The sequence below is a fragment of the Dreissena polymorpha genome, chromosome 2 (assembly GCF_020536995.1).
Source record: "Dreissena polymorpha isolate Duluth1 chromosome 2, UMN_Dpol_1.0, whole genome shotgun sequence".
Classification (NCBI taxonomy): domain Eukaryota; kingdom Metazoa; phylum Mollusca; class Bivalvia; order Myida; family Dreissenidae; genus Dreissena; species Dreissena polymorpha.
Genome location: NC_068356.1, coordinates 115,147,135 through 115,162,281, shown reverse-complemented (window position 1 = coordinate 115,162,281; position 15,147 = coordinate 115,147,135). Strand labels below are relative to the sequence as shown.

The following is a 15,147-nucleotide window of genomic DNA, read 5'->3' as shown; positions in this document are numbered from 1 at the left end:
GAAACGATCTGGTCTATCGACAGACAGACCAACCGACCAGTTAACCAGTTCATTATTACACTCGGCACATTTACAAATGCGATACAAAGCATATTTATACAAATACAAGATACAGGACAGGCTGTGGGTATACACAAATTATTATCATGTGTTTGCATATTTATCATATACACATACTTACATAAACAAGCATATGAACGTATTAAGATGTCTGACATCCAGCAAAACACTATAACCCCTTTTAATTGAAGGGGGGCATAAGTAGGTACTTGTGCAAACATCCACATGGTGTACAACTGAAGCTTGGGTAAGTGAAAGCAGGAAAAGGTGGAATGTTGATATATGAACAACACTCTTCTGTCTGCTGATATACAGGGTTATTGCTTGCCATAGGTACATCTCCCTTTTGATCTATTGATACATAGCTTTTATTGTATTGTTTTGTATTTTTATTGTATAGTTTATATGCACCTGATATTTGGCTAAGCTATTGAATATTTATCAACTCGTTTTAAAAGTATAGATACTCTTTTGTTAAGTTGGTACATCCATGTTTCCTACATCCAACATGAACAATTCTTAATTGAAGTGAATGCCCTACAAAGTGTGCATTCATTTTGGGATTTTATTTATTATCCCCACGCTTTTTGAAAAAAAGGTGGGGATATTGTGGTTATCTCCGCCGTCCGTCCGTCTGTCTGTCCGTCCGTCCTGGCCACTATCTCCTCCTACACTAAAAGCACTAGAACCTTGAAACTTACACACATGGTAGCTATGAGCATATGTGCGACCCTGCACTATTTGGAATTTTGATCTGACCCCTGGGTCAAAAGTTATAGCGGTTGGGGTGGGGCCGCGTCAGAAATTATCACTCATTTTTTTAGGTTATTTTACATTTACTTCTTTATTTCTACACCGATTCACTTCAAATTGATACTGGACCTCTCTTATGACAATACGGTCAATCTCAACCATGCATGGCCCCATTCCCAACCCTGGGGCGCCCCGCCCACATAGGCCACACCCACCAAAAATTTCCATTTACTATAATTTTTTCATTTCTACACGGATTCACTTCAAATTGATACTGAACTTTTGTTATGACATTAGGGTCAATCTCAACTATGCATGGCCCCAATCCCAACCCTGGGGCGCCCGCCCACATAGGCCACACCCACCAAAAAATTCCATTTACTATAATTTTTTCATTTCTACATGGATTCACTTCAAATTGATACTGAACTTCTCTTATGACATTAGGGTCAATCTCAACTATGCATGGCCCCATAACCAACCCTGGGGCCCCGCCCACATAGACCACACCCACCCAAAATTGCCTTTACTATAATTTCTTCATTTCTACTCCGATTCACTTCAAATTGATATTGAACTTCTCTTATGACAATACAGTCAATTTCAACTATGCATGGCCCCATTACCAACCCTGGGGCGCCCCGCCCACATAGACCACACCCACCCAAAATTGCCTTTTACTATAATTTCTTCATTTCTACACCGATTCACTTCAAATTGATACTGAACCTCTCTTATGACAATACGGTCAATCTGAACTATGCATGGCCCCATTACCAACCCTGGGGCCCCGCCCACATAGACCACACCCGCCCAAAATTGCCTTTTACTATAATTTCTTCATTTCTACACCGATTCACTTCAAAATGATACTGAACTTCTCTTATGACAATACGGTCAATCTCAACTATGCATGGCACAATTACCAACCCTGGGGCGCCCTGCCCACATGTCACACCCACCCAAAATTGCCTTTTACTATAACTTCTTCATTTCTACACCGATTCACTTCAAATTGATACTGAACCTCTCTTATGACAATACGGTCAATCTCAACTATGCATGGCCCCATTACCAACCCTGGGGCCCCGCCCACATAGACCACACCCGCCCAAAATTGCCTTTTACTATAATTTCTTCATTTCTACACCGATTCACTTCAAATTGATACTGAACTTCTCTTATGACAATACGGTCAATCTCAACTATGCATGGCACAATTACCAACCCTGGGGCGCCCTGCCCACATATGTCACACCCACCCAAAATTGCCTTTTACTATAACTTCTTCATTTCTACACCAATTCACTTCTAATTGATGATGAACTTCTCTTATGACAATACGGTCAATCTCAGCTATGCATGGCCCCATTACCAACCCTGGGGCACACCTAGGTCAAACATTCGGCGTGGGGATACGCGTCAACCTCTGCCGCGCCATTTCTAGTTTAAATTTTGTTTTTATCTAAGCCAGTATGGATGGTCTTACTACACAGGAATGCGATTCAAACAGTTAATTTGCAAAATAAAGCATTGCTCTTTTAGAAGTATTTATTGATCAATAACAGCTCTCACTTAAATTTAAGGTATAAACCAATAATTGAACAAACAGCGTTAGTATTTATACAAGAATAAATCATACCATTTGACACAAATCAAACATGAAAAAAAATCAAAACACATGATTCCTCTCAATGCGTATCTGTTCAGACAGCATGGAGCTAAGAAACTGAAACCTAAACAAATAAAGAGGCATAAAAAGTGTCAGTGTCAAACAGCAGGCTACCTATCTAAGGGAGATCACTGAAATGCAAGCAAACATGGTCAAACTGAATTAGAGGACTATCTAAGCCCATTGCTCTATTATACACAGGGTAAATGGCAATAATATTGCATAAATAAATACACGGAAAATAAATAGAAACAAGACTATTGCCAAGCAATATAGTCCCCTACCGGCTCCACCATTGTCAGAAACCCCACCATTGTCAGAATTTTTTAATTTTTTTGTTGCCATAGCAACCAGAATTTTTTACGTAGGAACAAAATGAAATGACGTGCATAATGTCCATATTGCCATCTAGCCATGTTTTAAGTTTCATGAAAAAATATTAAGAACTTTAAAAGTTATCGCAGGATGAAGAAAACCACCATTTTCAGCAGTATTTCTAGTCTATTTGTTGCCATAGCAACATTGTCAGAAATCCCACCATTGTCAGATTTTTTATTTTTTATTTGTTGCCATAGCAACCAGAATTTTTGATGTAGGAACAAAATAAAATGACGTGCATAATGTCCATATTGCCATCTATCCACGTTTCAAGTTTCATGAAAAAATATTAAGAACTTTTAAAGTTATCGCAGGATCCAGAAAACCACCATTTTCAGCAGTATTTCTAGTCTATTTGTTGCCATAGCAACCAGAATTTTTACGTAGGAACACAATGAAATGACGCGCATAATGTCCATATTGCCATCTATCCATGTTTCAAGTTTCATGAAAAAATATTAAGAACTTTTAAAGATATCGCAGGATCCAGAAAAGTGTGACTGACAGACTGACAGACAGACAGAGCAAAAACCATAAGTCCCCTCCGGTGAAACCGGTAGGGGACAATAATAGAAATACATGATGTGATTACAGAACACAGTATGGTAAACACATAGGAACACAGATATCAGAAGCATGCACAACAATAACAACAATTCTTGACTGACAATAGAACAATCTGACGACAATCACATTATACTGGTACATGAACTTAAACTTTGAAAATGTTATAAGCAATTATCTTCAATGAATACAGCAGTCGCTTCAAAAGTTTCATACAAGCACCTGCCCAATTAAGAGCTTTAACATGTGCAACAGCTTTGTAACATCTCTGTTATTTTCCTGTCCAATCAATACATATTTATATCTTATTTTCAAACACAAACAGTTTAAATTATAACTTATATCACAATATCTGCTATAAGATTAACAGAAAAGGTTAATAATTAAAACTATTAAAACTAGATTTAAGTATCCTGGTCCTGTTCCCCAGCCTTACCGCCAGGCTTTTTCAGTCTTTTTGGGTTGCTTGTGTATTGTGGTTGTGGGTGCATTTGAGTGCTTCTGTGCGTCTACTGAAGGTGGTTGCTTCTGGGATTGTGTTGCAGCTGACTTTTGGCTGCTTGAGGACTTGGATTTTGGTGCAGAGGTACTGGCACTAGACTTCGATGTCTTTGATCCTTAAACAATGATGAATAGATCTAAGTACCCTTATTGGTTAGTGGTTATAGATTGTAGGAAATAGAAAATAATTCGACATTTTTTGTAACTTCTTGTGTCTTTATGAGACAAGAGCACCGCATAATGGGTGCCACGCTTGGCTGCGAAAGCTTGTCAGATTTTTTTTTTTTACAGGTCACAGTGACCTTGACCTTGTGACCCAACAAGAGATGTGTTTGTCAGAAACACAATGCCCCCTACTGCGCCGCATTGAAATAACATTTCTATTTATCATTTGGCAGGTATAGAAATCATCTCCCTTTAAAGGAGATTACATCCCTTGAATTTTGTCCACTCCAACCGGGGTGGGGGGGGGGTCTCACAGTCAATTATGACCATGTCAGACATCACTGACAACCAAGGCCTGTGGTTTAAAAGAGATCATAGCCAGAGGTGATCATGTATCTATGGACATAAGTCCACAGGTATGTAATGAACATCAAAGAAATTATAATTATATCATTAATTTTTTTTTTGACAAATCAATCATTTGGGTAATAAATAATCAAAATAATAAATCTGTACAGTAACTGTGAAAAGAACTTCAATTCTTGGTAAGGAAATATATAATATGAGATTTATAATTATATAAATTACTTCCCTTGAAAATAATTGTCTGTAACAAATCTCAGCAAATAATTAAAAGCCACTACCGTGACTGTAGATTCACCACTCAAAATGTGCAGCTCCATGAGATACACATGCATGCCAAATATATAAAGTGGCTATGTTCAATATTGAATAATTTTCTCCCTTTTTAAAGCTTATTTCTTCCCTTAAATCTGTATTTTTTACCATAGACCGTAAAGGATGACCTTGACCTTGTACCACAATGTGTTTTTCAGAAACACAATGCCGACTACTGCGCCGCTTTGATTTATTTAATAAAAATATATACGTGGCCAGGTCAGATAACTATGTCCATTTAAAGCTTATTACTTCCCTTGACTTTGTTTTTTCGACCCAAGACCTTGAAGGATGATGTTCACCTTGAAATTTTACCACTCAAAATGTGCAGCTCCATGAGATACACATGCATGCCAAATATCAAGGTGCTATCTTAAAATTTAAAAAGTTATGGCCAATGTTAAGGTTTTAGCATGATGCCAACGTCGGACGGCAGACGACGAGCTGGCTATGACAATAGCTCGGGTTTTCTCTGAAAACAGCCTCGCTAAAATGAGTAATCCCACAAAAGTAAATGTCTGCAAAACACTAAATTGCTATTAACAAGCGAGACACTGTGTTCAAATTACTGATGATATTCACCTGGAAGCCTTGTGAGTATCATTGGGTGAAAATATTGAAGCTCTTTAGCAAGAAGTATTGCTGGTTAATCAATCAATATGAGTTCAACAAGACTGTTGACCTAAATTAGTCCTATTTTATGGTATTGAAGTTAGAACAAACAGGTCATTTTTTATTTATCACACATTTGAACCCTTTGAGTTTATAGTCCAAAAGTAGGTAAAAGTAAAGATATAAATGAAGTCAGGGGATGTTGGTGAGTTGAGATTGTTTATAATTAACATCCATGCAAGTATCAAAGCTTTGTAGCATGCAGTATTGATGTTAGACGAAACCTGTTGATGTTGGGTAAACCAAGAATTTGAACCTTATAATCTGCTCTCAGTCCAAAATAAGGTCAATGTCAAGGTAAAAAGTAAAGTGATGAAGGTGTGTTGACAGCGCTCAAATACAACATCCCTGCAAATTTCAAAGCTTTTAAGCTGTATTGATTTTATACTAAAGATGTCATCAAGGGTTAACATTGGGGGCATGAATCAACAGAATAACAGACAAGCTAATGGCTATGAGACTATCTGCATCGGCAGAGGACAAACAAAGTCAGAACCTATGTAGTATGCGTGGGCTAGTTTTTATAGCATATACAGTATTTATTTTTTTAAATATATGTGTTGTCCTTAGAATGTATCAATATAAAAAAGTCACTATAGATGCACATGATTCTATGACTTCAGTAAAATTACCTGAGGCTTTCTTGCTCCTGGTCTGCCCTTCACTCTTCCTTCGATCTGAAGCCGTCTTGGGCCTCTCTTTCAATTCCCTAAAATTGTTGATGCATGCAGCTATCAAATCTCGTACATAAGGTTTTCACAACATACAAAATCTAGTTGTATCATTTAAAACAACACTATTATACTCATTTTTGGTATAGTTGGCACCAAATGGTCATAATTTATTAATGTGTGAATGGAAATGCTAAAAAAGGTTTTGGTACATGAATAATGATTTGCTATTTACTTTGGAAGAATTGAATTTAAAAATGTCTATGAATTAGAAAATTTAATTTAACACAACTTAGACAAGAAGGATTTATGCTCATAAACTTAACAATTCAAATATATCGCACTGACCAGTAATTCTAATCAGTGACAGAGAAATCATTCAGACAGTGCACTGATACTGGTACATAAGATACTGAGGCACAACAGTAGATGCAAGTATGGAGCTCTCACCTGACGGTGATGTGCTGGTCAGGGTATATAGGTGACATCTGGCCCTGTATAGGTCTCAACGCCCTGGCAAAGAGAGAATGGTAGTGCCGACGTAAAGGCCCACTAAGGTGCAATAGAAAAGTACTATAGAGATTTATTTTGCATCTATGTATCTGATACATGCAATAAGAATTATGTACTCATATCACTATCAGCACGTTGCAAAGGCTCAGATTATGTTATTTTTTATTTAAGTCTTATGACTATTAGTGCATCAGCCTTACTATGATGTATATAAACTGTTAAGATCCTAGTTGGTTTGCAATAAGGGATCATTAGCAAAATCTTGCCAAAGACATTGCTCAATGAACAGTTTCTACCCAGGAAACATACTCAATAGTGTGCTTGTAAGAAAAACAATTGCCAATGCAATCAAGCTAAACACAATATGTTGACTGAGGAGTGTGTTGGTAATGTGGGTCCCCCCTGGACTCCGCCCATATACCTGATATCCAAGGCAGGACTGCTGGTGGTGGGAGGGGCTGACTTGGGGCGCAACTCCATGCTGCCAAACACTGCCTCCTCTGCTAGTCTAGGCATCCAGTTAAGGATGTCCAACTTTTGTTTCTTAATTTATAACATTGATGCTATATAACTCAAATACAACTTTGTTCAGACTTTGAGATAGTATGAGATTGTTTTATACATTAAATAAGTGTGTACATTTAAAGCTAGGGGTTTGATATTCCAAAATAGCTTATATATAACCTGATGCTTTTAAGACTTTTATTATATATATTTCAAATTTACTATTAACTGAAGTCTTACTAGCAGACAGGGTAGCTCTGGACCAGGCTGCATATGGCGTAAGACCCATTTTTGCATGATGGGTTTCATACCTCGTCAGCTACAGTACCAGTGAGCAAATATAATATGGCTGCTTAAATAAAAGTCTTTTTAATTGCAATATTTCATTTAAAAGTGGCCACTCATTAATAAATCTTTGTCATCATTTTTCAATGATTCTACATGACTTATCGTGTTGCTTTTAAATTAATAACTTAAGTATGTTTTGCTAACAGACGTGTCCTTTTGCTTGCAGGAAATAAGGACGGAAAATATGTTTCCCGCTCTTTTATTAAATAACGTTTTCTTATATCCAACAAACTTGATCAACGTAAACATGACCCTTAAACGGGGATATTTTTGACAGTTTGGATCTTGTGTTTTACCACAATTTGAATATGTAAAGACATCTTATTTAACACAAAAAGGATACTGAGCTTTCTTTTTCCTTTCCAATGCCTTCAATGTTGCTTTGCTGAGCTTGGGCTGAGAACGAGAAACGTTGTCAAGACTGTGGCGGCCCTGAAGCAAAGAAAATACCTGCTACTTTAATTTGTTAATGTTTTGTATCGAAAACCACATATTATACTAATCCAAAGGTCAAGAGTTTGACACCTATATATTAAGCATGGAGGAAAGGGTCAACCATGGAAAACCCGAAATGTGTAATAGATTCTAATGCAACTACAACATTTGACAAAAACAAAACAATTATATATTCTACAGTGCACAAAAAAACAACATAATTCTGCAAAGACTGGTATCAATCAAAATTCTTAAAGATCATCATTCAGGTCATAAAATAGTGAATGTTTGAGCAAGATTTGATCAGTATTTAAAAATAAGGTAAAAAAACATTTTGGGGCTATATATTGAATATATATTGAATGGTTCAAACGAAGTTCTTTTCTTTACCATCAACAACACATTTAGATTATTCAAATGTGAAAGTTTCATAGAGATCTATCCAGTAGTTAAAACTGTAAAATAATAATAAATAATGATAACACAAGCTTTGATACACACCTACTTGCATACAGACATTTAGGTGCAATGCTTAATGCCACAAACTGAATGGGGCATAACAATAATGTCTTGTACACATGAACAATTATAACGGAATCCAAATTTGTCTAAGGTCAAGTTGTCATAACTCAGCAACAACAAACGCGGATACATGAACATAACTTTTGCTCTTCTACAGTATAGTATAAACAACATAATTATCTTTCAAATTTCATGTTACTACGCATATGATAAAACAGAAAAGTTTACGACACAAAGTACAAATGCACAGACTAACTGACTGACCAATTAACCTACAGGTTGATTTTAGTAACCCCAACAAACTTTAAACAAACACAAATGTCCTGGTCAACAAATATCAATGTTATTAATAAGTTTTAACATAATGCATTGTGTATGAACAACTTACCGAGTCTCTGATGAGCTTCTCCTGCTCGAGCTGCCTCTGGGTGGCAATCAGGGACATCCTCTCAGACATGGGGAGGGTGAAGAAGATCTCGTGAATGTCCAGAAGGCCTGCCTGCAGCTGGAAATGTAGAGTATACAATAAAAGACTGCTTTTAATCAATTGTATGGGTGTGTTGACAAAAAAGCAGTTGGTCAACAAAAAAAAGGTTTATTATTCAGTAGACATGTGCAAACAACGACCTACTTAGTGTATTACTACCTAGGGAGGCTTCCTTCTAAAATGAATATGCAAAAATACACCTTTGATTAAGCCGATAAAACAACAACTAACAGTGGAATATAGGTGATCACAATGGCGCAACTTAGGAACTTCATGCTCAAGTGAGCTAAAAATGTGACTACTCGAGCGTTCACAAGGTTTCACTAATGCAATATAAGAAAACTCCACCCCGCCCTCTCTGGTGACAATGTTTTTCAACATACCTTAACATCTACCAAATTTTATTGTCATAATTTTAACAAGAGTGCCAAACTGTCACAAGATAAGCCCGTTTGAAGGTTTTGGACAACTCGATAACTTTACCATGACCCATATTTGAACTTGACCTACATATCATCTAGACACAACTTCTGACCAAATTAGGTGAAGATTGGACTAAAACTACTTCAATTAGAGAGCGGACACCATGCTAAATGCTTGAAATGCACTAAGTGACCTGATGACCTCGTTTTTTGACCCGGCATGACCCATATTTGAACTTGACCTACATATCATCTAGACACAACTTCTGACCAAATTAGGTGAAGATCGGATGAAAACTACTTCAATTAGAGAGCGGACGCCATGCTAAATGCTTGAAATGCACTAAGTATTTTAATGTCCGATTAAGTTTGTAAAAAAGTACAAGTAATATTATCACAAGTGTGGCGATAAAAGTGATCACAAGTGTAGTGATCAAGTAAAAGTATTATCGCAAGTGCGAAAAAGTGTGATCACAAGTGCAGTGATCAATGTCCAATTAAGTATATTATCACAAGTGCGAAAAAGTGTGATCACAAGTGTAGTGATCAATGTCCGATTAAGTATGTAAAAGGTACAAGTAAAAGTATTGGATCACAAGTGTAGTGATCAAGTAAAGTGCGCAAAAAGTGTGATCACAAGTGTAGTGATCAATGTCCGATTAAGTATGTAAAAGATCACAAGTGTAGTGATCAAGTAAGTGTTATCGCAAGTGCGCAAAAGTGTTATCACAAGTGTAGTGATCAATGTCCGATTAAGTATGTAATTCGCAAGTGCGAAAAAAGTGTGATCACAAGTGTAGTGATCAAGTAAAAGTTTTAGTGTGTCATTAAAAGTGTCATGGCGATTATCATGTAAAAGTGGATCCAATGGTCAAGTGATTGGTAGAACTAGGTTTAGCCCAGCAAAGTATATGGTTCTTCCTAGTTCGGTCGCTTGATGAGCAATAGCATTTTTTATTTTGGGTACGCGGTGTTGCTACTATAACGGTGTTACTTCACTTTTTGTAATTTTATCGTGTGCTCATCCACCTCCGGTAGGTATATTTTCAAAGTAACAAGTTTCCACGAGTGAGTAGCCGATCTTTCGTTGGGCTTGTGGTTACCACCGGCTGTTTTTTCGCTGCGGCCTTTTATATCCCACTTTATACTCGTATAATATATTAAAGAGATCTGTTAGTGAATACTTTGTGCATTCTATTACATTTTTGTGATGTTTATTGGGAGGCAAAATATTTTGGAATCGGTTCATTAAACTAGTTAAATGGAGTAATGTGTTGTTTTATCGTTGCAGTCGTAAAATAAGACTTATTAATTTCTGAATATAAATTAATAATATTTATTTTCGCGGAAACGAATGTTGTTTGCTGGTTTCTATAGATACGATTACGGATGTAACGTTATGTACGGAATGCTTCGGTTGAGTTCGTTAAAACAATGAAATTACGCATTTCCGTACCACGTGATATTACGTCATTCCGCCTTTTGCAAACTGCCTGTGCTTTTGTTCGGATCGTAAACAAACACCACCCACCGCACCCTAATTAATATCTCGACTGGTCCGACATCTACATTTTAAGATGCTCAGAGTTGATTAAAAGCCATATCTTTCACAATATATGGATTATACATTTGAGCTATACGATTCTGCCGGCAAGTTTTCTATTTCCAGTACATGTACACCGGCTCATGGCGGGCTCCTAAAATCTGATGGCAGACATTCACACCCATTTTGGTGCCGGGGCCAGGCCACACCCCTTACAGTCGATCGAGATGGTGCCAAACTTGGTTTTGTACAACTGGGGCGCTTTCCAGCGGACAGCGTGACTCGGCGCTTGGACTGTCTTCATCGAATGCTACAATGGACAAACGCACTGTCGCACGTTTATATAGAGCACATGCATTCTGCCGGTGAACAATGCACTGTCTCGTGTTTAATATAAGTGCACAGGAATTTTTGATGCCACTTCCATATCCGAACATTCACTTTGGCGTCGTTTTTTTTATATTCTGTCTGTTTTTTATTGTCATATGAGCCTTTTTATATATGTTATTATGTCTGGTAATTTTATTGTCATATATTTCTTGTTGCATTTGCCTTCCTGTCGCAGTGCCGGAAAATTCTGTTTGCCGGGGGTCGGATGGGCATGCGCATTTATACATTTATCTGAATGGACTCTGTGACTACTTGCGTAGTTTATCATCCTTGTCCTTTCGGGTAATTCCAAGTTATGAAAGTTTAAGCTTAAAGCGGGTATATATGATTTTTATATGTGCTGAATTGTAAAATATTGATACAAATATGTTATAATAACACACAATATGCAAGAAAAATGATACATTTAAGACGAATTTTATAAAATACAGCAAATACAAATTAGCGCCCCGAGCCGATTGTGACGAAGATAATTCATAATTATTTTCCTACAATAAACGATGCATTCGTCTTTTTAGTAAGTGTTCATGTGTCGTATGAATCGATATCGCTGCAGGAATTTCAAATGAACCGTTAAACTAAATTTAGATTCACATCGTATATGCATGATATACATGCTGGTGAATTCGGCTGTACAGCCTTTTTCGATTTCAGAATTAAATATCTGGCTTATTTAGCATTTTTCGACACATGTTCTTCTTAACTTTTATTTTAGTTTATATTGAAATATATGTATAATAAGTTTTTTACACATTTTATATTAATCAATAAATACTTGACAAGATCGTATATACCCACTTTAAACAAAATAAAAAATGGTAGCAATACCGTAGGGTAAAAAACGTTTAGGTGTCAAATCGCTGGCTGAGCGATAAGTTGTATTTTAATGTCCGATTAAGTTTGTAAAAAAGTACAAGTAATATTATCACAAGTGTGGCAATAAAAGTGATCACAAGTGTAGTGATCAAGTAAAAGTATTATCGCAAGTGCGAAAAAGTGTGATCACAAGTGTAGTGATCAATGTCCGATTAAGTATATTATCGCAAGTGCGAAAAAGTGTGATCACAAGTGTAGTGATCAATGTCCGATTAAGTATGTAAAAGGTACAAGTAAAAGTATTGGATCACAAGTGTAGTGATCAAGTAAAGTGCGCAAAAAGTGTGATCACAAGTGTAGTGATCAATGTCCGATTAAGTATGTAAAAGATCACAAGTGTAGTGATCAAGTAAGTGTTATCGCAAGTGCGCAAAAGTGTGATCACAAGCGTAGTGATCAATGTCCGATTAAGTATGTAATTCGCAAGTGCGAAAAAAGTGTGATCACAAGTGTAGTGATCAAGTAAAAGTTTTAGTGTGTCATTAAAAGTGTCATGGCGATTATCATGTAAAAGTGGATCCAATGGTCAAGCGATTGGTAGAACTAGGTTTAGCCCAGCAAAGTATATGGTTTTTCCTAGTTCGGTCGCTTGATGAGCAATAGCATTTTTTATTTTGGGTACGCGGTGTTGCTACTATAACGGTGTAACTTCACTTTTTGTAATTTTATCGTGTGCTCATCCACCTCCGGTAGGTATAGTTTCAAAGTAACAGGTTTCCACGAGTGAGTAGCCGATCTTTCGTTGGGCTCGTGGTTACCACCGGCTGTTTTTTCGCTGCGGCCTTTTATATCCCACTTTATACTCGTATAATATATTAAAGAGATCTGTTAGTGAATACTTTGTGCATTCTATTACATTTTTGTGATGTTTATTGGGAGGCAAAATATTTTGGAATCGGTTCATTAAACTAGTTAAATGGAGTAATGTGTTGTTTTATCGTTGCAGTCGTAAAATAAGTGACCCCATGACCTAGTTTCTGACCCGGCATGACCCATATTTGAACTTGACCTACATCTAGACACAACTTCTGACCAAATTTGGTGAAGAGCGGATGAAAACTTCTTCAATTAGAGAGCAGACACCATGCTTAATACTTGAAAAGCACTAAGTGACCCTGTGACCTAGTTTTTGACATGGCATGACCCATATTCGTACTTGACCTACATATTGTCTAGCCACAACTTCTGACCAAGTTTGGTGAAGATCGGATGAAAACTATTTGAATTAGAGAGCAGACACTGCTGTGGAAGCCGCCCGCCCGCAGCCTGCCAAGGGTGAAACTATAATACGTCCCGTTTTTAAAAACGGGCGTATAAAAAGTAGTTAGGTAAAATATAATAAAAACAGGAAAAAAACATCTTCTCATCTACATAAGATTAGTGTTTTACCTGGTTAACAATTCTCTCCAGCAGGACTCTGTCCTCCCTAGACAGGTGCCCTGTCCTCATGGGGGTCTCCGATTGGAACTTGAAAGCAAAATTTCTGGTATCCTGAAAAAAGTGGAGAATTGACATGAGATCTGTAAATATTTATACAAACATTTTCATCGAATTAAAATCAAACTCAAAGATGAAAACTGAAAGACACTAAGATATTCAAAAGATTGAAACTGTTAATCTTAAATACAGCACTTTTGCATCATTTAAATGGCTTAAATCACATTGGTAATTAGAAGCTTAATAAATGAATTATAATGCAACAAGGTTATAAATTACTTGTGAACAAGTATATTTATACAGTTCATTATATTGCTTACAAACATGTAGTTGTATTGGTTTTCATTCAAAAAAAAATTGCAACAATAGAATAATGTAATTGGTTGCCTACATTTCAGCTTTTCAAAACATGTTGTTCTTTTAGAAAAACAACAACAGACATTAACAGAAAGAAGAACTGAAATAAATTTATCTGCTATTACAAATAATATCACATTTGCACATCTATCAATACAAAAGGGTCAGATATTTCCTTACATCGATGGTTTTGACTATCTCCTGCACCTTGTTAGTTCTCAGCAGCCGCCTGGTCAGGTATCCCCTCACAGCTGCTGTCACTCGGGCAAACTTCTGCTGCATCCATGGCTCAAATGCCTGCAACCAAAACATTCTCTACTTGAAACAGTGGATTCTATATTAACATTGTAAAAAAATAGCTAAAATAGTTGACACTGACAATTTTTTTTTTAACTTCGCCAATAATCTTATGAATCAATTACAAAGTTGGGAACATATCAAAGCTTTTGTTCTTGAAAAAATCGCTGAAAAGGGACTTAATATTGTAAATATTTTAAGTGGCCAGGTATTATTCATGATGCTCTATGTAATGATTACATAAACAGACATTGTTTACATACCTTCTCTGGAATCGAGACTTTGCCCTTATTTCTCTGAGCTGAAGTCTGTTTCATAGGTGAGTGCTGTATCGGTTTGTAGTGCTTGGCTGGAACAGGTGTTGACTGGTTGGAAAACACCAGTTGTTTGGCTGTAGCCTTTGCAAACCCACTCACATCTGACACATTGTCCCTGTCATTGGGATTGATGAGCAGACTGGGGCTCGACGGGTAGATAAAGGGGTTGGAGGCCTGGCTGGAGCCCACGCCCTGACTGGGCACAGTCCTGGGCACTTGGGGAACATGCGTGATCAGGTTCCCATGTATGACACCCGGGTCCCCAAATGGAATAGTGCTATAGCTCGTGTTATGGCTGATGGAGCTGATGTTTGGATCCTGAGGAAAGCCCATGGGTACGCTCATCCCAACCCCGGCCCTGTTGTCGATGTTTGCCTCCATGAATGCCCGAGGGTCAATGAAGGGTCTAGTGGCAGGGTAGGGCATGTTCCCATAGCTGCTGCTGGTGAAAGGCATGTTGGGATTCTGGTACGGGTACGAAACTGGCACAGGCTTCACTTGGAAAGGTGGGCTCATGGTTGCTGCAGACTACAATAGCAATATTTAACTCAAGTCATTTTAAGAAGAACGAAAGTAGTAATTTTA

General features: G+C 37.2%; 1 protein-coding gene across 2 annotated transcripts in view; it reads right to left on the bottom strand.

The window, feature by feature from the left end:
- Nucleotides 1-2,346: 2,346 nt before the first annotated feature.
- The window catches only part of LOC127868591 (uncharacterized), a 49,486-nt gene continuing 36,685 nt past the window's right edge, over nt 2,347-15,147 (bottom strand). Inside the window, exons 7-15 of one of the 2 annotated variants that reach the window (XM_052410458.1) lie at nt 14,509-15,090; nt 14,129-14,245; nt 13,544-13,645; nt 8,825-8,941; nt 7,823-7,911; nt 7,049-7,135; nt 6,565-6,666; nt 6,076-6,152; nt 2,347-4,044 (exon numbers count right to left, since the gene is read on the bottom strand). In XM_052410458.1, the coding sequence (XP_052266418.1) occupies nt 3,860-4,044; nt 6,076-6,152; nt 6,565-6,666; nt 7,049-7,135; nt 7,823-7,911; nt 8,825-8,941; nt 13,544-13,645; nt 14,129-14,245; nt 14,509-15,090 (1,458 nt within the window). In that variant the 3' untranslated portion in view covers nt 2,347-3,859. The remainder of the gene's footprint in view (nt 4,045-6,075; nt 6,153-6,564; nt 6,667-7,048; nt 7,136-7,822; nt 7,912-8,824; nt 8,942-13,543; nt 13,646-14,128; nt 14,246-14,508; nt 15,091-15,147) is intronic. The other variant, XM_052410459.1, reaches the window with a different exon arrangement.